At 45.2% G+C, this 23,743-nt stretch overlaps 1 protein-coding gene across 6 annotated transcripts in view; it reads right to left on the bottom strand.

Moving 5' to 3' along the window:
* Positions 1–23,743, bottom strand: part of znf516 (zinc finger protein 516) — a 161,670-nt gene that overhangs the window by 64,380 nt on the left and 73,547 nt on the right. For all 6 annotated transcript variants that reach the window (XM_063055954.1, XM_063055945.1, XM_063055974.1 and 3 more), the window contains one exon: positions 5,862–7,779. In XM_063055954.1, coding sequence (XP_062912024.1) covers positions 5,862–7,644 — 1,783 coding nt within the window. In that variant the 5' untranslated portion in view covers positions 7,645–7,779. The remainder of the gene's footprint in view (positions 1–5,861; positions 7,780–23,743) is intronic.

Genomic DNA, 23,743 nt, shown 5'->3' with positions numbered 1-23,743 from the left:
CCTTAATCCCCGAAGGAGTAATTAAACGACTCGCACCCATGTGATTGATTGTCCCGAGGAAATGCAAAGAACTGGGACGTTGGGTGATTGTGGTTACAATAGGGCAGCCAAGTAAACAACACCCATATTTTTCGAGTAATTCAGTGACTAAAGGGCTGATGAACACAGAGGTGTGTATTGGCAATTTAACACGGCTGTCTGAAGCCAGTTTGATAGTGAACCTTGAAAAAAATGAATTCGGCCACACGAGAGTCACTTACCTGGGAATTGTGGTGACACAGGGGCAGCTGGCAGTGATGCAAGCTACAGTGCAGGCTATCGCTGACCTCCCAACCCCGACAGACAAGAGGGCCCTCAGAAGGCTCTTGGAGATGGTGGGGTACTGCAGGAAGTTTTGCAATAACTCTGCGGTCAATACCCGTCCCCCTCCTACTAAGCCCTTGCGAGAGAAAACTGAGTCGGAATGGGACGACCCTTGTTATCGTGGTCCGGGACAAAACCAAATGAGAGGTTACATTGGTCGCAATTCATCAGTGTTTTTGGCCACTATGAAGTTTGCTGAGTTGGAGCCTGGTCTAAGGGATTATTAATAACACGTGTAAAAGGAACAGAAAATGTGATGACTGTCTGTCAAGGTGTTGACAGCTTCAAATTCTCTGTATTAGCTAAATAACTGTTAAAGATGTATATTGTGTATGTATCAGATAATGTAGTCATGTTTGTAATTTTTACCTCCCGGTAAAAATCCTTAAAGGGGGGAACTGTTACGAGAATACACATAAAATTAAGATGTTTGCTGGCCTGGGCTAGCATCAGTGGCATCAGCAGTTGGTCTGCCACCTGCCCTCAGGGGAAGGAGAGATAAGGAACAATGGAGCAGCGTCTGGGGATGTGTAATGAGGGGATGTGGGAGGAAGAGCTGTCTGGAGCGGCTCCCCCCTTTGAACCCTGAACTGTTTGAAGTGATGGACAGGCGATACCCCAGCAGGGGGATAAAAAGGGACAGGTTCGCTAAGACGACACACACGCCACCCGAGGTAACGAGACCCTGGAAGCGGTGCGCCTCTCACGAGTGGTGAGAAGTACCGGACAACGCACAGGGTGGAAAGGTACGATCAGCGGGAACCCGGTGTGTGTCCGCCCTTGCCTGGGTGCCGGGTTCACTGCAGAGGATCGACCGCATCTGGAGGAGGGGTCACAGTCGGTGACCTCAGGTGACATCACCAAGGACCCGCCCAAAAGCTGTTTGTGAGCCATCTCGCTGGTCTGTGAGCCATCCCGCTGGTCTGTGAGTGAAGCCGTTCTGAATGATGAGTTGTTCCTATTCTATCTCTCTCTTCCCCCACGTTGTCCACCGCCATGGCAACGATTACTGCGAACTGAACTACTAAACTGGACTGAACTTTGAGTCATTTTGAAATTGGTCATTTACCCCTAGACAACGATAGAGCTTGATTGATGCTGTTATCTTAATTCTGTGCACATGTGTGTTTATCATCACTGAACTGTTGCATTTATTATCCTTTCGATTACTGTGTTGCTTGTTTCTGTAATAAAACTTTCTTAGTTCTAGTACTCCAGACTCCAACTGAGTGATCCATTTCTGCTGGTTTGGCAACCCAGTTACGGGGTACGTAACACAAGGCATTAAAGTATGTTCATTATCTACCGTAAACGATTGATCCCTTGGTGAAGGTCAGTGGCAAAATAAAAGCATCAAATGTAGAGTTGATGGAATGAACGAGTTGCACTGGTACAGTGAAATGGGTTGGAGGAATGGGACTGAGACGTTTACTCTTTTGGGAGCTAGCACGAACTGAATAGGCCCACTGGTAGATAAGTGCATCTAGACTCAATTAGCACAGCTACACTTAAATAAAACCCTGTTATTTTCACCGATCTCTGTGAGGAATTCTGACCTGGACTGATCAGTGATCCAGTCAAAATACAGAGCACAGAACATTAAAGCACAGTACAGGCCGTGCCCTCATGATGCTGTGCTGACCTTTTAACCTACTCTGACCAATCTAACCCTTCCCTCCTACATAGCCCTCAATTGTTTTCTTTCATCCATGTGCCTAAGAGTTTCTTAAATGACTCTAGCAGGGCACTCTACACACCCACCACTCTCTGTTTTAAAAACTTACCTCTGACAACCCGCCTATACTTCCCTCCAATCAACTTAACATTAAGCCCTCTCCTATTAGCCACTTCTGCCCTGATAAGCAATGTTTGTGGAATTTTATTATAGAATACCCTTAGCCTTTAATGGTCCCCATGATAATAAAGAATATAAAGATTTAGTTCTTTAACAGCTGAAAACAAGGATTCAACTAATGTATTAAATTCTCTTGGGACTCGTATTGCTTCAAAGACTTATCAAGGTCTTCTTGCTAGTCATACTGTGGTAGAGTGGGAACAATCTGCTTCGCATGCAGCTTAGAAGCGAGGATCTCACTGCATTCGATCTTGAATCTTCTTGAATCTCTCTGTACAATCTTCTATTTTCTTCTCTCTTAGGTGCCAGTCCAGCTCTGTTAGTCACCCTGACTCAGTTTCAGGCTGTTGCTATGGAGACCTTCTAATAAAGTAATCATCTAGCCTAACCTAGCCCAGATACAAGACTCCCTGTCTATCCAAAAACAAAATCACCTCAATACACAGGATTATCAAAGAGATGTTTGCATGGCCAACTTCTATTTGCTTTAAATGATTGTTGTATTGATCAAGGTGTTGTCTGAAGGTCTTTAGATATTTTAGGGCTGAACAAGTCACATCAAGTTAAAGGTCTAGAATGAATAGTGAAAGAGATTTTCTAAAGCATATGGACACAAGGGACTGCAGATGTTGGAATCTGGAGCAACAAACAATCTGCCGGAGGAACTCAGTAGCATCTTTGGTTGGGGCGGGTGAGGAAGGACTTGTCAACATTTTGAATCTAGCTTTGTTGCAATCAAAGCAGGCAAGAGAGAATTTTGATTGGAGAGATCAGGAGCTGAAATGCTCTTTGAAAAGCAAATGTGCAAAAGGGATGAAAAAAAGCAAAGGGGTCAGAGCTGCAGATGCAACATGAGAGAGAGAGTGAAAGAGGGAGTGAGAGAGAGAGACTGAGAGAGAGAGAGTGTGAGAGAGTGAGAGAGAGAGTGAGTGAGAGAGAGACAGTGTGAGACAGAGTGAGAGAGAGTGTGTGAGAGAGAGAGAGTGAGAGTGAGAGAGTGAGAGGGTGTGAGAGAGAGAGAATGTGAGAGAGAGAGTGTGTGTGTGAGAGAGAGTGTGCGCGAGAGAGTGTGTGCGTGAGAGAGAGTGAGCGCGAGAAAGTGTGAGAGTGAGAGAGTGTGAGAGAGAGTGAGAGAGTGAGTGAGAGAGAGAGAGAGAGAGAAAGAAAATGCTAATGCCTTATATCAATGGTGAGTGGTTGCTGATCTTACACATTCATTCTATGTATCCATCTACAGGTCTTGTCTGATTTTCTAAACTTTTTCAGAACTTTCTGAAGTTATTTTAAACTCCAGATATATTTAATTTCCCATAAATTACACCTGCTATCCATAAAACTGCTGACACTCACAAGGACCTGCACCATTTTGTCACCTTACTGATTGCACCTTTCTAACAGGACAACATTAAATATGGAAATTACACTGTAAAGAAGAATCTGTTGGACCAAATGCTTTATATATGGCTGGACTAATGGTAAAGGTTAACCAGTTAGGTTTGGTATTAGGCATCTCCAACTCTGGTCTAGTTGTGGTGAGTCTTGATCTGCAGACACCTTTCCTGGCTAGTCATATGTGTTTTTTTCTGTCTTTTAGCTAACAAAATTGCTTTTTAGATCAGATTACTCTATCTTCCCATGCCTTGTAAATATGAAATGACTAAAGTAACTTCAGGTTGGCTCTAATCATAAATATTCAAGTATAAAGCAAGATTATTCAGATTGACCGGTCAACAATGGCCTTCTTCTCTTCAACCTTCGACCTTACAACAACTAACTCTCAGCACAGTCTTCCGTTCACTTTCTCTTAGACACCAATTCAGGTGACCCTTAAGTTGTGGTGGTGGGGTGGGAGGTGGGTAGTTACAGTCATTTCATGAACAAACTTTTGGACACGTCTCTGTTACTTACGCTTTTGGAACAAGAGCTTATTCTCACCGTACTCTAGGTAAAGAGGCCTCTCCTAAATGCCATTTTTATTTCCTGGTTTTGTTTGTTACTTCTGGTCATCATTGGGTCACAGTAACAAGCTGCCCAGAAATGAGCCCTTCAGCCCATTTCTTCCCTGCCGATCATGATAGCGACGTACACTAATCCCACTTGCTCGCATTAAGCCTTTTCTATCCAAGCACCTGTTAAGTACTGTAATTGTATCTGTATCTAATTGTAAACGATCTTCCAAAAAATGGAAACTCTTCCTGTGTTTACTAGTCTCTGTCACCCTTCAGGCCTTGTACCAACCCACTCTGTTCTTTTCTTCCTGATGACTGCATCCTTGCAGTTCTCACTCTGCTCTTCTCAGTCCATTCGCTGAGAAGTGTGTGTGTCTGAGAAAGGAGATTGGAACTGTTCTATCCACCGTTCACAGAACTTCCCCCCGGATCCCCTCAGTGCAACAACAGCATGACCACTTTACACTACACCGAATTTCTAATTGTGTTCTTTCTTGTAAAAATTGTGCACAGTTTATGTCCAATTTATTTATTTCCTGTGAATCACATGCAGCTAATGCGATATGCCTGTGGTGCTGCTGCAAATGGGTTTGTCATTGCACCTGTGCATATGTACACTTGTGCAATGACAATAAACTTGACTTTGACTTTGAAGCTCCTCAACCTTGTATCCTTTTAAGATTATTGGCCATTTAGAAAACTCATTCTGCAAAATTTTGTGTGGAGGTTCATTTGTTTGAAGTCACCAATGCTAGCAGGGAACGATTAATGTAATTTGTTGTAATCCACTTTAGCCCTGATCACAGCCTGCACCTCCATGAACCATACCACCGACCTACACCTGCCCTCCCAAACTGATTTAGGAAGTTACAGATTAGCCCACCCTGTCACAGATCCAGCATTCAGAGACTAGCTCCAGCATCTTATTTCCATTATGTCCTAATCCCTTGATAATATCACTATGTCTACTTCACACATCTGTACAGTCTCTCCAGACCAAATCTCTACAGGCCCATCTGATGGATCCCATGTATATTCCCTGCCAATGGACCTGAAATACAGCCCTTTACAACAGATCCTACACCCAGCTCCCTTCGATGGAATCTGCACTGTCCTTTCCAGTGGATCTTACATACAGCCCCTTCTGATTGGGTCATCATACAGACACAATGTATCCTAAATACAATCCCTTCTAATAGAAGTCCAGTCCCTCATCGAATCCTGATCAAGGCTTTCAGGCCAAAACCCTCCTATGTTTATTCTCCTCCATAGATGTGCCTGACATTTTGAGTTCCTGCAGCACCTTGTGTGTCTTGCTCAAGATTACCAGCACCTGCAGAATCTCTTGTGTTTATGATTAGCTGCTCCACTGCGGCCTCTTCAAAGGCACACCTGAGGAAGTTAAGATCTTCTCTTCAACGGGAGTTCAGTGAGACCCTCTCTCACTGCTCACACTCTGTAATCTCTGCTGCTCTCCCAGTTCTGATGAAGGTTCTGAGCTCAAAACACCGACTATTTACTCCCCTTTATAGATGCTGCCTGACCTGCTGAGCTCCTCCAGCATTTTGTGGGTGTTGCCCTTCCAATGGATTCTATATACATCCCCTCCCAATGGAGACAGTCCCTTCCGACGCACCCTCCATGCTTCCTCCCGATTGTGCCTTAACAACTCCCCTGCGCTGATGCCCACTTACCTGTTTCCGCCTGCACCTCCACACCTTCTCCCAAACGGTTGGGACCGTCCTCACCCAGTCCCGGGGCTGCCGCGCCTTCCAGGGCCGAGGTGGAGCTGGGGGTGCCGAGCCGACTGTTGGGTGTAGACTCCCAGTCGCTGACTGAGCCCAGCCCTGCAGCCCGACCCCTGGCATCCGCCTCACTCCGCCTGTTCCTCCTGTGGACCCTGGAGTGGAGCACCAGCTGATGGTAAGTCCGGAACGCCTTGCCACACTCTGGACACTCTGTGCTTTTGCCCTGTGGCAGCATGCCACCGAGGCTTAGTCCGGAATCGTTCCTCCGGTAACCCTTGCCCATCATTCCATTGTGCCGCTTCACGCAACCATTGCCCTCTGTGCCCTCTTCCCGCTTACGCTTCTCACTGGTGGCGAGGGCATGCTCCCCTTTCCCTCTGTCGCCGGTCGCCTCGGTATCCAAAGGATGCTCGTCCGACCCTCCATTGCACCGGTAGTCGGCGGCTTCTCCCGCTTCTGCCCTACAGGCCAAAGTCCACGCTTGGTAACTACTGACAGGATCCAGCTCCGCCAGCCCTTTCGCCAACAGGCGGTCAGTAAAATTCTCGAGCGACACCGCAGGCCTCAGATCCAGGCATCTGAGGAAGCGATCCTTTGTGGAGCTGTCACTGACCTCCGCTGGCAGCTTCCCAGGACAGTCCTGATATACCCTAGAATGGAGCTTCCCGTGTTTGATAAGGCTTTGCCGGCTTGGGAAGAGGTAGCCGCACTGCATGCAGATCTCGTACTGGGAGAAGGTGAGACCCATTGCATCCTCCTGCACTACGTCGTTGATGGTGGCCAAGCCCTCAGTGTCACCCCGCCTGGCTTTGCTCTTGCTGCCGCTCCTGGCGGCGTGCACCTTCATATGGTTCTTGAGGAACCAGCGCTCCTTGAACCTGCGCCCGCACACAGAGCAGCCGTGCTCCAGCGCGCCACTGTGCTTCCTCATGTGGGCCTTCAGGCACCAGGCCTGGGAGAAGGTCTGCTGGCACGTGCCACACGTGAGCTCCCTGTCCCGCTGCTTGGCCTGGCCCTTCTCGCCGGGGCTTTCCGGCACCTCCGGGGTAATGTGGACCCTCTCAATGTGGCTCAGGAAATGGTCGTCCCTCAGGGTGGAGTAGTCGCACAGCCTGCACTTGTACAGCCTGTGGAAGAGATGCTTATGTTGATCCAGCTGCTCTTGATTCTCGAAGGCTCTTCCGCAGCCCTGGCACCATAACGTGGAGGCGAGGGGCTCCCTCTCCTTCAGCCTTCGCAACATGACCTTCCCATGATCCTCCCTGACCAACCCATCCTCGGGGGAACTGCCGCGCACTCCTGCAGCCTGGGCTTCCGCTCTCCGCCGACCTCCCGCGCCCGCCTCTTGACCCTCGCTTAGGTCGTCCATACGATGAGTGCGGATGTGTATCTTGAGGTTGCCTTTCTGGGAAGTCCTGTGCTCACAGTAAGGGCACTTGTAGGGCTTCTCGCCGGTGTGCGTCCGCATGTGGACCGACAGCACGCTGAAGAACGTGAAGTGCTTCCCGCAAATGGAGCACGTAAACTTCTCAGTCTTCCTTTCGTCTCCATCGGGCTGGGCCTGGCGGCACACCCTCAGGGCTTCTGCCACCGCCTCTTCAGTAGTTTCTGCATCCGTGCCGGCTTTCTCCTCCATCGTTACCATCCTCTTCCTGAGACACTTGCTCAAAGGCAACATTCTGGGTGATCTACAGGACGACTCCTCCATGGTTTGCTCCTGGGCACCCATTAGTTGTATCACCAACACCCTTCCACTCCTTCAATCACCAGCGGCCAAGACTTGCAGGAAGTCCCTGATGTTACCTCTTTGGTTAGTTCTACTGGCGTAGTCAATGGATCATCACATTCAATCGATTACACAGATCTAGAAATAAAGGAAGAGACAAAAAAATTAAATTGCTGTCACCTAATATGGTGAAGCATCAGTTCCCTGTAGGAAAACCCTCCAAAGGTCACCGATAGCTTCTCCTAGTCTAAACATCTAGAGACCATGGCCAGCAAAGCTCACCAGCATCTCTTCTTCCTTAGAAAGCTAAAGAAATTGGGCTTGTTCCTATTGACCCTCACTAATTTTTATAGATGCACCACAGATAGCACCCTACCCTGATGCATTATGGCATAGGATGCTAATGACACTGGATGAGGCTGTAAGAAACTGCAGAGATTTGTGGACACCGCACTACATGTCATGGAAACCAACTTCCCTTCATGGACTCTGTCTACATTTCTCACTGCCTTGGTAAAGAAGCCAACGTTACGAAAGGCACCTCCCACCCCAGATATTTGTTCTTCTCTCCCCCCCCCCCCCGTTAGGCAGAAGATACAAAAGCCTAAGAGCACATGTCACCATGCTGAAGGGAAGCTTCTACCCCACTGTTATAAGACTACTGAATGGTCCCTGAGTACAATAAGGTTGACTCGTCACCACACAATCTATCTCATTATGCCCTTGCACCTTATTATCTACCTGCACTGCATTTTCTCTCTAACTCTAACACATGATTGCTCTTCCCTTGCACTCAATGCACTGAAGTGATGAAATGAGAGATTAGCTTTATTTGTCACATGTATATCGAAACAACAGAACATAGTGAAATAAGTCATTTGCAACAGTGACCAATACAGTCTGAAGATAGGCTGGGGCAGCACCCACAGGTGTTGCCATGCTTCTGGTGCCAACATAGCATGCTCATAACTCACTAACACTAAGCCCTACGTCTGAGGCATTCGGCAGAAAATCATAGCACCCAGAGGAAGCCCACACAGTCACAGGGAGAACGTACAAAACTCTTTATAGACAGCGGTGGGAACTGAATCGTAATTGGTGATCGTTGGTGCTGTAAAGCACTACGCTAGCTGCTAACCTACTGTGCTGCCCAATTAATCCGCATGGATGGCACAAAAAAACAAAGTTTTGCATTACACCTCAGTACATGTGACAAAAATAAATCAGTTTACTAATTAACAAGCAGCAAATTACTAATGAAGTAAAGGATCATGATAAAACCTTACAAATTAAGAACAAGAAGTGCTTTACAAACTGGGGGATGGATGAGGGATATGAATTTTAGAATTCCTTATCCTAAGGAATTGTGGATGTCTTAATCACTGTGTAAACTGGCTGAGATTACCATTCCTTCAAGAGTTTATGTGTTGACATTATAGAGCTCAAATTGCATTGTCAGAATAGCCAAGGAAATCTATCAATACTTACTGTTGGTATATGGAGGCAGAACTATTCCTGCCCACATCCTGCAGCACAGAACCTAAGAGTTAACAAGGATGGAAGGGAAGTGGGGAGCTAACAAATGTTTGGTGATGCAGAATAATAAGAAACATTTTCCTGAATCAATAATTATAAATGATCAGATATTGCAAGTCTTCTTGTGAGTAAGCAGTGTCCTTGCCAAGAATACTTTTTGATTAAATACAGCCTGGGCAAACCACTGAAAACCCTAAATGGAAGGGATTAAATTAAAGCAGCTTAACATGCAGAGGTCACAGTCAGGCATATATCATGATAAAGTTCCAAAATTTACAGCACCATTAGGTCAAGTTGAGTTTATGGTCAAGTGCTCAAGTACGGTTGAAGTATAGGGACAATGAAAAACTTGCTTATAGCTTTATCATAGGCACACAGATTCAGACAATATACAGAACAGAAAATATACATAAATTATACAAGATAGTGAAGGAAAAAGAATGTGCAAGACAAGACAGTGTGTAAAAAATATACAATCAGAGACAAGTCCAATGGTAGTCTGCAGCATCTGTTGATCAGCTAGGATTAGGTTGTGCAGATTAGTTCAATAACCTGGTGGTTGTAAGGAAGTCACTGTTCCTGAACCTGGTAGTTCAAGTTCAAGGTTATTGTCATTCAACCGTACACGTGTACATCACCAAATGAAACACTGTTCTTCTGGACACAGTACATATAACTCACACACAACACATAAGCTAACAAGTAATAAAATATGTTCCAGAAGACTGACATTCAGCATAAGGTCCATTTATGAGGCGTTAAAAAGTAAATAGTATAGTGCAACTAGCACTTCATAAGTGATGAAACCTAGGTGGTTGCAGGGAGGTCAGGAGTCTCACGGCCTGGGGGAAGAAGCTGTTTCCTATACTATCAGTCCTTGTCCTATTGCTACGGTACCTTCTGTCTGATGGTAGGGAATCAAAGAGATTTGTGGACAGATAGGAGGGATCATCGATAATGCCAATTGCACTCCCTATGCAATACTCCTGATAAATATCTCCGATGGGTGGAAGAGGGACCCCAAAGATCCTCTCAGTAGTCCTTGCAATACTTTGTAGAGTGTTACAGTCAGATACCTTGCAATTCCCGTACCAGACGATAATACAGCTGGTCAGGACACTCTCAATGGTGCTCTTGTAAAAATGCATTAGAATGGGGAAGTGAAGCCTCGCTTGTCTCAATTTACTCAGGAAGTGGGGATGTAGCTGTGCTTTCTTGACTAAAGAGGCGGTGTTGAGGGACAGTGTGAGACCATCCATGCACTCCTAGAAACTTGATGCTCCTAACTCGCTCCATGCAGGGAGCCACGTACGTGCAGTAAGGAGGCTGCACCTTTCTAAAGTCCATAATCATCTCTCTAGTCTTGTCCATGTTGAGACTCAGGTTGTGTTTGCACCATTCTACCTGCAGTTCCACTTCTTCCCTCTATGCTGTCTTGTCATCATTACTGATGAAGCCAACCACTGTTGTGTCATCAGTGAATTTGATGATTTGGTTTGAACTGGATCTAGCAGTATAGTCATGCATGAACAGCAGTCGGCTGAGTAAGCAGCCCTGGGGACACTAGTGCTCAGTGTGATGGAACTAGAATTGTTGCTGCCAACACAGACTGTGTTTCTTCTATCAAGAAGTCTAACATCCTGTTGCAGAGAGATGTGTTGAAACCCAGTGAGGACAGACTACCCACCAGTTTCTGAGGGATGATCATATTAAACAGTGAGCTGAAGTTGATAAACAGCATCCTGGTATATGAGGCACCATTTTTCAGACTGGACAGGTCAGAGTGGAGGGCAGAGACTATAACATTGTCAGTGGACCAATCTGAGTGATAAGCAAGTTGGAAAGTGTGGAAAGGTGGCGTGGGATCTCATGTTTCTGTACCTCCTGTCTTTCAGTCAGAAGAGGGTATGGTCTGGAAAGTGGTGATGCCTGATGATAGATGTCCATCATCCATCAGGGGAAAGGTTGAATTTGCCCTTTAGTTTTGGCTAAATGTCACCAGATGCCAAGGATATCTCCATTGCAATTCCATGCCTGAACAAGGCAGGTAACTGCAGCTGTCTTTGCCAAGCAGGATGGAATGTTGCACATTAAGGGGAGAGGGATTGTGGGATTGTGATGTCAGGGGGGCTTTTGGGTCTGTTCAAAGCAGAGGTTCGCACAGAGGGAACAGAGATTATTGTTCCAAAACAGACAGCATTTCTAATATTGGCTTTTTAAAAAATATCTCGACGAAAAGATTGAAGTGCAATCAATGTTGAAATCCAGAATAATGGCATCACTGTATGATTTTCATCCACACCATGTTAGAAACCACATAACCTGTTTTAGGGATACCAAAAAATAACCCAGATATCAGAGAGAATGATTCTGTTGTTCTCCAAAATAATGTGTGCAAAATATCCATCAGTCCCCAGCCTTAAACATACTCAACTCTCGGAGTTTGAGAATTCCAAAGATTCACAAACTACTATGTGGAAAGGTTTCTTCCTTTCTCAGTCTGAATTACAGCTGCTTGCTTAATCAGAGTCCAGCCATCTCCCCACCCTCTCCAGATGTATGTTTACCCCTCATTCCAAACCCTCTGAACCCATTACTGGCTGTGCCTTAATTCTAAACCTGCTCTCCTTGGTTCCCTATCCCTCTGTGATCTTGCTCTCTCCTCTCTTAGTATCCATCTTCAGTCCAGTACCTCTCAAAGCACCAATGCTACATAAACTCTGAGCTCTCGAACGTACCTAATTAACGGCCCCAGTAATGCAGTTTAATGTGGCAAACATCAAAGCACTTGAGTCCCCTTCATCAGCCTCAGTTTCTCTCTTCTTCAAACTCCTAGAAATTAAGTCCTACTATTACTCTAATCTCTCCTAACAATGTGCGGTGTCAAAGTTTCTCTTTGATTAACAACTCTGATGAATCAATTTGGTGCTTGTAGCAAAGTACTGTGCTGTTACATCTGAAATGTGGTTGCTGTTTCAACACAGAAAATGCAGCTATTTGTGCAAGAAAGTTCCTGCAGTAATCAACAGATAATCAACTATGTGCACACCACTGGCCACACCTTCTCCTCCCCACACCTCTTGGCTACTCCCTCTATAACTCTCTGGTCCACTCGTCCCTCCCCACCCACCACTCCCTAACCCAGGGTAATTTCCTCTGCAACCACAGGAGGCCCCTACGTCTGCATTCATGCCTCATTCTAGGGCATGTGTTCTCAACTTGGGGTCCATGAACTTGGATGAGAAAAAAATTACATCTTTATTTTCACTAACCTTTAACTGAAATTTAGCGTTTCCTTCAATTATAAATGTAGGCACCAAACCACAGTAGTATTAGCAGTACCTGTGACTTTGTCACCAATAGAAATCACAGATGTTATCATATCACATTACAGTTGTTCAAATATCTCAAAATATCATTTACGGCATGCTCACCACTACTTCAAAATTACAGTAATTATTAGACCCACTGCTAGATCGAATGTGTTTGCAGTCCTCCTGTCTGCTTGTGGTGATGTAGCTGGCCAACTACTGGGCAGCCCTGCACCTAGCAGTCCTTCAAACACCAAACGGGGAAGTCACGTGTCCCCACATCCGTGACCCAGACATCTACATCACTCTCCATCATTCCCTATCTACAATTGCAAGTTGATCGATGCGTAAAAGGGGGTTGAGTCATTTTTATTGTTTGTTAAAGTTTTGCAAAACAGGGCAATCAAAGGCGAATTCTTAACTCTGCATGGGGCAGAGTTAAGGATTTTTGTAATATGGATAGGTTACGAGTCTAGACCAGGCAAGCTCAAACACATCTGACAGTTCGAATAACTGCTGAATTGTGTTATTTAAAGCAATATCTATTATTACTGACAGGTTGTGAAGTAATACAGGTCATGCACCATGTTCTAAGTTCTGTGAGCCAGCAAAGGATCTTCCTTTTTTTTTTGTTTTTCTCTTCTTACTTACGTTTTGTACACTGTCTGTGTTATGAAGTAAAGACGTGCACACACAGTATGTCTTACAAGTGGTGTTCATATATTATTATTCCATGAAAATACAGCACATTTTAAAAATAGCTTTGTGAGAATACTGTGAATGATATCAGAAATGAGAACCATTATTTCTAGGAAGGCACCAAAAGCTACACAACTCCATACACAACAGCCAAACTCCAGGAAGACGCCTGAGCTACTGATGTAACTCTTGTGTCTATCCAAGTATCTAAAAGCTTTACAAAAAATATTGTGTCAAAAAATGCCAATTGAATTAAATATTTTCTTTTAGCTTATATTATATATATATATATATATAGATTTTTTTTAATTTTGCAAACCATTTTGTCAAAGAAAAGGAAGCATGATGAGAAACAACACGCATAGAAAATGCTGGTGAACGCAGCAGGCCAGGCAGCATCTATAGGAGGAGGTACAGTCGCGTTTTAGGCCGAGACCCTTCGTCAGGACTAACTGAAAGAAGAGATAGTTAGAGATTTGAAAGGGGAAGGGGGAGATCCGAAATGATAGGAGAGGACAGGAGGGGGAGGGATGGAGCTAACAGCTGGAAAGTTGTTTGGCAAAAGGGATACAAGGCTGGAGAATGGAGAGGATCATGGGACGGGAGGCCTAGGGAGAAAGAAAGCAGGGGGGTGGGGAAAGCCCAGAGGATGGGCAAGGAGTTATAGTCCCCTCCCCTGTCCTCTCCTATCATTTCGGATCTCCCCCTCCTCCTCCCTCTTCCAAATCTCTTACTATCTCTTCTTTCAGTTAGTCCTGACGAAGGGTCTAGGCCCGAAACATCGACTGTACCTCTTCCTATAGATGCTGCCTGGCCTGCTGCGTTCCACCAGCACTTTTTATGTGTGTTGCTTGAATTTCCAGCATCTGCAGATGAAAAAGCATGATGAAAAAGTTGGGACACTTCCAAAACTTGGATCTACTATTTCACAAAAAAACCTTTTCTTGAAGCATTCTATAAAGTTGCTTACCAGACTGCCAAACAAAAGAAGCCCCACACTATTGGAGAGACTTTAGTAAAGCCACGTGCACTGGAAATGGTCGAGCTGCTTTATGGAGTGGAACAGAGGAGAAAACTGTAAATGGTCCCCTTATCAAATATCGTGATACATCCTAGAATAGTTGATATTGCTTTAAGATTTTGAAGTAGGTTATTGAGGAATTGGTAGCCTCACAATTCCCATTCAATATGCTACTGGATGAAACTACAGACATCTCTCAATATAGTCAGCTCCTTGTTTTTGTTCGTCAAGCGCATGCTGATGCCATCAAAGAAGAATTCTTATTTTCCGAGTTCCTTTTGAAGCTACAAAGGCCATCAAAAATTTGGAAATATTAAAAAGTTTTTTTTTGCCAAACACAACTTTGACTGAAAAGAAAAACTTCATACTCTTTGCACAGATGGAGCTCCTGTGATGCTTAGTACTACATCTGGTTTTGCTGCTTTAGTGAAAAAGGAAGCTCTTCACATCATGGTCACTCATGGTTTCTTTACACAGACATGCACTGGCAACAAAGACTCTTCCAACAACCCTGACAGAAGTTTTGTCAACAGACATAAATGTCATCAACTTTATTTGAGCAGGTCTCAGAATACATGCACTTTTAAGAGACTTTGTCAAGAAATGGGTGCAGAATATGAAGTGCTTCTCCACCACACTGAAGTTCACTGGCTTTCAAGAGGACAAGTGTTAAAGCGCTCCTTCAATCGAAGGACAGAAGTTTCACTTTTTCTGAAAGAAAAAGAAAACCCACTCTTGGGACAGATTGAAAAAAAGGGATTGTATCCATGGTTTGGCTTACCTGGAAAATATTTTTAACTATATGAATGAAATAAACCTTTCATTTCAAGGTCCAGAAGTCACCATTATGGATGCAACATCGCTACAAATCTTTTCTGCACTCTTCCCAACTTAATAGCATCTTTCCTATACCAACATGACCAAAATTTAACACAATAATCAAGATGGAATCTCATCAACATCTGGTATAACTGCAACAGGTGGTGCTGCTGACAAATAGTTCCAGGGACCCAGGTTTGAAACTGATCTCGGCCAGATGACCACAATGTTGTTCAAAGTGTAGAATTTCTCAGAGGAGGCAACACAAGTGAGGGACATGGTGGCACAGCAGAGAACTGTTGCTTCTACACTCCAGGGGCCCGGGTTCAATCCTAGCTCTAGGTGCTCTCTGTGTGGAGTTCACACATTCTCCCCATGTCCATCTGTGTTCCCTTGGGTGCTCCAGTCTTCTTCCACATCCCAAACATAAGTGAATTGGCCCCTTAGTGTAGCTAGAAGACAAAAGAATCAAAGATGATTTGATGGACAAGGAAATAAGAGTGGGAGAGAGTAAATGGCAAGGAAATATGAGGAGTTATTAAACCTTATGTGTTATAATATGTAAATAGAAGATGTTGTACTGATGCACCCAGCTCTCTCCCGGGTGTGTAAATGTTCCTTTGGCTCTATTTTCAGAAAGTAGCAGGGAGTGCTTCTCAAGAGTCTGAGGCCAATACTCAACATTAATACCCAGCACCTGGTCTGGTCAGCATCATACTGCTGTTGGTGGGATCCTGCCCTATGCACATTGGTTTTGACATTTCCAATACTAAAGCAATAATTGTACTTCGAAAAGTACTCAAGTGTCGGACATCCTAAACTGGGACATAAAAGATGCATCTTTGTAAGTAGGGCAACTAATCCCAATAAAGGTCAAAGAATCATTTCTGTAGTCCTGGCCCAATATTTATTCCCTGAAGCCACGCCATAAAGCTAGATTGTTCTGTATTGGTCAAGTTGCAGTATATGGGATCATGCTGTTCACACATTTGGTACCATGTCTATTTTTGGCCTTCAGGATGCCATTTACACAATGAATGTGTGCTTTTGAGTTCCATACAGCCATCTCAAAGTTACCGGTAGCATACATGTCCTATTTTTCAATTTGATTCACTGATCGTGGTTGTTTGTGCTCCAGTTTGAGAAATCTGATCATCTGGCTGTCACTATTGAGCACCCCTATTAGAAGGGCTGCCACAAGAAAGCAGCATCCATTATTGGGACCCTGCTCCCACCACCCAGGCCATTCTCTCTTCATGCTGTTGCCATCAGGAAGGAGGAAAAGGAGCCTTAGGTCCCACACCACCAGGTTCAGGAACAGTTGTTATCCTTCAACCATCAGGTTCCTGAACCAGTGTGGATAACATCACTCACTTCAATTCTGAACTGATTTTACAACCTTTTCAAGGACTCTACATTTCATGTTCTCAGTATTATTTATTTATTCGTGGATTTATTATTATTTGTCGTAGTAGTAGTATTAGTATAACTCTTCATTCGCACTTCAATTGTTCATCAGTCTTTGTGTGTAGTTTTTCACTGACTCTATTGTATTTCTTTATTCTACTGTGAATGTCTGCAAGAAAATGAATCTATATAGTATAGGGTGACATATATATACTTCCATAACAAATTTATTTGAACTTTGAACTTCCTCCTCTTCCTTCTTTCTTCCCTCTCTCTGACCTTTCTTCTCCCTTTTCTCTCCCTTTGGCCTGAAATGGCCAGTTTTGCAACAACCAGGCAACTGAAATAATAAAAAAAATCTGCAAACAGTTAACACAGCCAAAATTTAATGCTTTGTTTGCACTTTCATCATATCATCACACCTAACTTGCACTCACTTGTGCAAGCCTCCACTTTTTGGAAGCTATCTTCAGACTTCTGGCAACTTGACTGCTACACTCAATGATCCATTGCAAGTAAACAGCGAGGCCCTTATATTACTTATGATTAAAAAATACCAGTCTGTAATTTAGTGCACAATTGAACAAACTGAACTAAGTACTGTTACTTTTTTTGGTCTGTTTTTGATCATCATAGCTAAGACACTCAATTACCACACACAAAATGCTGGTGGAACGCAGCAGGCCAGGCGGCATCTATAGAAAGAGGTACAGTCGACGTTTCGGGTCAAGACCCTGTGTCAGGACTAACGAAAAAAAGAGATAGTAAAAGATTTGATTCCACCAGCATTTTATGTGTGTTGCTTGAATTTCCAGCATCTGCAGATTTTCTTGCGTTTGCGTTTTTAAGACACTCAGTTGCTCATTTTCTCTGTGCAGTCTATTCCTGCTATTAATCTTAAGTAATACTCATGCTCCGGCAGAAATCTTTAGGTCACGCATAGCCATACCAGCACTTTGAGAAGGCTTTCTTATTAGCATTTCCCTGTATGCATTCTACCCATTGCACCCCTCAGGATTATTGAGAATCACAGTGCTGGTCCACTGCTTTCTAGTTTGGCAGTGTGTGGTAAACCATGTATATATGTTGTAACTCGGTTGCCTGTCTGGACACACCCCTCTGCTGACTGCCCCTGTGGCTCCTCCCACAGAGTCCTGTATAAAGGTGTTCGCCTTGCCCCTCCCCCTCAGTCCGGGGGCAGACACTCACTGTGGAGGTCGTATTGTACAGCGAATAAAAGCCTTTCAGTATTTTACCAAACCTCAGTCTTTTGGAGTAATTGAAGGTGCTTCAATTTTATTCGCTGTACAGAGACCAGCCGAACTACGACGGCGCGATGAACGCACTCAAAAGACAATACCTGCCGCCGATAAACAGCGTCTATGCTCGGCATCGCTTAGCGACACGGCAACAACGGTCCGCGGAATCGAGTACTGAGTTTGTCCGGGCCCTACAGACACTCGTGCGGGCCTGCAATTACCAGGAGCTGATGGTGGCGCAGCATGTAGAACTCCTAGTGAGAGACGCCTTCGTTACGGGGACCAGGTCAGTGTACGTGCGCCAGCGGCTGCTGGAAAAAGCCGATCTTACCCTAAGTTCGGCGATCGAGCTGGCTGATACGCTGGAGGCCGCTCTGCATAACTCCAAGGCTCTCCAGGCACGCGATCCCCCGATGGCTTCGTGGGCGCCGCAGACCCCGCAACCCGCCGGCGAATCGACCTCGGCTGCAGCCAGTCGTGAGTCTGCGAAGTGCTACTTCTGCGGACTGGAGAAGCACCCCCGGAAACGCTGCGCGGCCCGACAAGCTACCTGTTCCAGCTGCGGAAAGAAGGGCCACTTCGCCAAGGTCTGTAAGTCAAAACCGCGAGCGGGATCGAGCAGCACCGCGTGCGAGACGTGGGGGTCGCCAACTTCCCTGCACACTGCCACCACGTGCAAGACATGGGGGCTGCCATCTTCCCTGCACGCCACCACCACGTGCGAGACATGGGGGTGGCCATCTTGGTCGGCGCCACCTCTCACCACCTACGACCAATGGGTGCTCACAGGCCACCCCACCGCGCCAGACCAAGACAGCGACCCCACCCTGGCTTCCGTGACCCTCGACCAAAGCGCTCCCCACCAGCTTGCAAGGTCAATGATGGACATCCTGGTGGAGGGGCACAGGACAAGCTGCCTGTTTGACACAGGCAGCACGGAGAGTTTTATCCACCCGGCCACGGTGCAGCATTGTGGACTCATGATATGGCCGGTGAGTCAGAGGGTCACCATGGTCTCCGGGTCGCATACAACAGACATCCGGGGGGTTGTGTAGCGACGCTAGTGGTGCAGGGCACAGAATATCGGGACTTTAAGTTACTGGTCTTTCCTCAACTGTGTGCCCCTGTGCTGTTGGGGTTGGACTTCCAGAGCCACCTGAAAAGCGTGACAGTGAAGTATGATGGGTCCCTACCCTGAACACTCCGTGGTGACTATTGACCCCGTTCCCACCAATGTATGTACCTACGAGACACCATGTACCCCAAACCCTATACAGACACCACACGACACTCCCATACCGGGCGCGATGCACACGCACGAGGGATTAACAATGCCTAACGTGCTGGCACCTGAAGTCAGGCCGGAGCCAGCACAACCGCCATCGCCGGTGCAATCATCGCCGGTGCTACGTAGATCACAGCGACGGACTCGACCGCCTGATAGACTTAACCTGTAAATATTGTCAGTCACTTCACCCCGCGGGACTCTTTTTTAAAAAAAGGAGGGGTGAATGTGGTAAACCATGTATATATGTTGTAACTCGGTTACCTGTCTGGACAGACCCCTCTGCTGACTGCCCCTGTGACTCCTCCCACAGAGTCCTATATAAAGGTGTTCGCCTTGCCCCTCCCCCTCAGTCCGGGGGCAGACACTCACTGTGGAGGTCGTATTGTACAGCGAATAAAAGCCTTTCAGTATTTTACCAAACCTCAGTTTTTTGGAGTAATTGAAGGTGCTTCACAGTGCCACTTTACAAGCATTGAAATTATTTTCTTCCTGGAACGACGAGGAAGGTGCTTTTCATTCCACAATGAAAGAATATCTGAAGTGTGGAATATCAAGTGGTACAGCCATCAAGCAGGGAGGTCAGGAATTATTTATGCAGTTTGAATTAACAATTATGGCTAAGATATTAAACAGAGGCTGTTGACATTGAAATGAAGGAGGATGCAGAATGTCTCTGGCACTGTTCACTTTCCCCAGTGACCACAGCCATTACTGAGCTCTTGATAACCATCACTACTTGGTTACCATCTCGTCACCTTTCATTACTGCGGGAGGAGTCTGCAGAAGTCGGAATGTAGAGCAACAGGCAGTGTGCTGGAGGAGCTCAGCAGGTCGCGCAACATCTGTGGGAGGAAGGAAACTTGACAGTTTAGTGCAAAAAGTCCTGATGCAGGGTTTCCTCCCACTGATTCTGCTCGAGCTTGCTGATTCCCTTCAGCAGATGGTCTGCTGCAGCCTTCCTCGTGAGCCTGCTGTGCCTGCGATCACTACACAGCACCTGTGGGTGCACCACCAAAGTACACCAACTGTGAATTGGATGTGTTGTCATCACAACCAGCTCCTTACAAAAAAAAACTTTCTTCAGACCCAATGTAAATAAAAAAATGACATTCCTAATATAACACAGGTCAAGACAGAATATATCACAAAGTTTCACTGGAGTTCATTGCTTTCCCTTAAATAAAACAAATCCAACATTCCATATTGTAAAAATAAAACCAAATTCTTGGAATTTCTTTGGGACATTGAACCAGGTCATGAGTAAGCAAGAGGGGAAATATTATATGGCAATTGCAGTCCATGTGAATGTATGTTCACAAGATAATGCCATAAATAACCAGTCTAGAGTCCTCCCAGAACAGAATAGAAGCCATGTTCACATCCCGTGGCCACTAAGCGATTCCACATGGAAATGTAGATGTTTTATTTATGACACCGAAATATGCACATGATCATTATGAGGTCAGATGTGAACAAAGCTGGCGGCAACGGTTCTATTGACATAACCTATTCTCATGTACGTACTCAGCACTGGATTTAATCCCATACACAAGCAAAGCTTTCATACAGAAATTGGGCCCAATCAAAGTCATTTTTAATAATTAGCACACAAAAGCAAAGCAATGCACAAGAGATTAGGCTAGTGATCATTTTATTTTATTGTTTTTTAAATTTTATTGAGATACACCGCAGAATAGGCCCTTCCAGCCTTTCAAGCCACACCACCCAGCAATGCCCTGATTTAATCCAAGCCTAATACAGGACAATTTACAATGACTAATTATTTTACCAACCCCCGGTACGTTTTTGGATTGTGGAATGAAACAAGCACACCCTGAGGAAGCCCACACAATCACGGGGAGAACATACAAACTCCTCAGAGGCAGCAGTGGGAATTGAACCTGGTCATCTGTACTGCAAAGTGTTGTGCAAACCACTACACTACCATGCCACCCCTGCTTCCATCTCATTTAGCATCATGAAACTGGCATTTGGACCTCTGAGCACAATTCACATCAGTGCAGCTGAAACTTGCCGCATCTAATGATGGTTTCCGGTACGCAGCAAGACTGCCCACGATAGCACAACCTACGACCTGTGTTTAAAACAGACCAAAAATCAAGGAGCAAACCATCAGCAGATTGACTATGCTCTCTGTCCCTGCCAGCCTTTCTGTTATTGGTTAGTGTAAAACTAACAGCTGAGTGTGCCAGAACTTGTTGTCTCCCTTCACCCTCACTCACTTCTATCAATGTACCGTAGAACCACCTTACCTTGGATGCAACACAGATTGGTATAGCATCCAAGCAACACACACACAATGCCGGAGGAACTCAGCAGGCCAGGCAGCATCTTTGGGAAAAAGGTACAGTTGACGTTTCAGGCTGAGACCCTTCGGCAGCACTCTTGTTTGTGATTGGTATTGAATCCACTCTGTCTGAGACCTCAAGAAACTGCAGAAAGTTGCGAACACAGCACATCTCAGAAACCAGGATTCGATCCACACTTCTCCCTGCCTTGGTAAAGCAGCCAGCATTAACAAAGACCTCTCCCTCCCTGGCATCCTCAATTCTCCCCTTCCATTAAGCAGAAGATACAAAAGCCTGAAAATATGTATCACCAGCCTCAGAGACAGCTTCTATCTCGCTGTTATAAGACATTGAACAGTCCGGTCACCCAATACGATAGGATGGACTCTTTACCTCACAATCTCCCTCGTTATGGTCTTGCACCTTATTAGGTTCTGCACAACACCTTCTTTCTAACACCTTATTCCACATTTTGTTATCGCTTTCACTAGTACTTCGCTGTCCTGCTTGCAACTCTTTAAACCACTGCCGTGCCCAATGGCTTGCGGGAGCTGAAGAGGAGATGTCCAGAATACCCTGATGTGATGAAATAATCTGTTTGGAAGGCTGCCCAAACAAGTTGTTCACTGTACCTTGATGTTTATGACAATAATAAATCCATTCAATACAATTTAATTCCGTTTGACTAAACATCACAAATGACAGGCATATGCTGCCATCTCTAACGGTCCGAAAAGTCCATGCCTTCTACCATCTGTGCAGACAATCACATCGAAACTGCTGACTAGGCACATTAAAGGCATGTCACCCTTTGGTGCACTTTTGTTTGCAGTTATTCCATGGCTGCATGGAGTGGGGTCAGAAGAACAAAGGAATATCAGAAAGAAAAGCAGGAGTAGGCCACTTGGCCTGTATCTGCTCCACCACTCAAAAAAGTCCAGGCTGATCTCTAACCGAGCAACACTTCCCTGCATTGATATCCTATCTCTTTACAGTGCCAGTGATTGCGATTTTGGTTCAATTCCCACTGTTGTCTGCAGTCTTGGATTTCCTCCCACGTTCCAAAGATGTACAAGTTTGGGTGAGTATGTTGTGGGCATGCGATATTGGTGAAAAGAAGCATGTCAACACCTGTACAATCCTTGGATCATGTTGGTCATTGACACAAATGATGCATTTCACTGTATGTTTCAATGTATATGTGACAATTAAAGCTAATTTTAATCTTAATCCCTTGAAGTACTTAGTGCCGGAGCCTCCACATAAATTCACATGAAGACACTTCTTCTCATCTCTGTCCTGAATGACTGACCCATTATTTTGAGGTGTGACCACTGGTTCTGGACACCTCAGCCAGGGGAAACATTATCTCTGCATCTACCCTGCCCAGGACCCTGTGAGCTATGAAGACAAAAGAGACTGCAGATGCTGAAATCTGGAACAAAAGTCCAACTGCTGGAGAAGTTCAGTCTGTCAGGCAGCCTCTATGGAAGAAAAAAGACAGTTCATCTTTTGGGCTGAGTACCTTCATCTGGACTGGCCATTAAGAGTTCTGTATATTTCAAATAGATCAGTTCTCATTCTTTGAAATCCTAGAGAATATAGGCCTCAGAAGACAATAACCCCAGTTCAGGAATCATTAACCTTCAAGAGGACTACTATCACACTGTGGTTTGGATGCTTGGGTGCTTCAATGATCTGGAGAGCTATGCTGGCTGGATTCAGGGATTTATACTTTGGGTCTTGGTAGGGTCACCCATGCCAAACAGGTCAAAGGGCAGAGGACAGACTGAGAGTGGTCCACCGGTCCTCCAGGTCTGGCAGTTCAGCTCAGGGCTAACGGCCCCAACGGAAACAGCAATGAAGACTCCTTCTTCATCTGTGTGTGATGGTATTCCTGAGTGTCCACCCAGGACTTGCATGACTGATTGTAGTGAAAACCAAAAGGAAGCTGCTGACATGATGAAGCAAGCCATGAACACCACCAGAGATGGAAGACCTTCACTGCTGCTGCCCTAAATGCCAGCGGCATAATGGACAATAAGTAAATAAGGAATTATTACAGTTCTGTTTGCCTGTTCAGCCTTCATAGAACTGATGATACACAGGCTTGCAGGTTTAATGCCAATTCATGCTTGATGGTTGGCATGGCCTTAATAGGACAAAGAGCCTGTTTCTGTCTGGCATGACTTTTCACATCAGTTTTGTGCATACAGACAGGCAGTCTTGACTAGAGTATCTGTCTCTGGTGTTTTTATTTGTCCAACTGAGAATAAGGGATTAACCCTTTGGTTTCAATTTGTGCTGAGGCATGTCTGTGTTAGTTCGTGATTTGTGTCTGTCAGGAACAGCAAACCCTTACACTCACGGTGTCCTTAAAGTGTAAAATGTGAAACGGGTAAGATTGTCACAAACAAATCTAACACCCAAATGTCAATATGGGGATAACAATA

Source organism: Mobula hypostoma, chromosome 1 (genome assembly GCF_963921235.1).
Source record: "Mobula hypostoma chromosome 1, sMobHyp1.1, whole genome shotgun sequence".
NCBI classification, from domain to species: domain Eukaryota; kingdom Metazoa; phylum Chordata; class Chondrichthyes; order Myliobatiformes; family Myliobatidae; genus Mobula; species Mobula hypostoma.
Note: the sequence above shows the minus strand (reverse complement) of the source record. Positions and strands in the feature narration are given on the sequence as shown.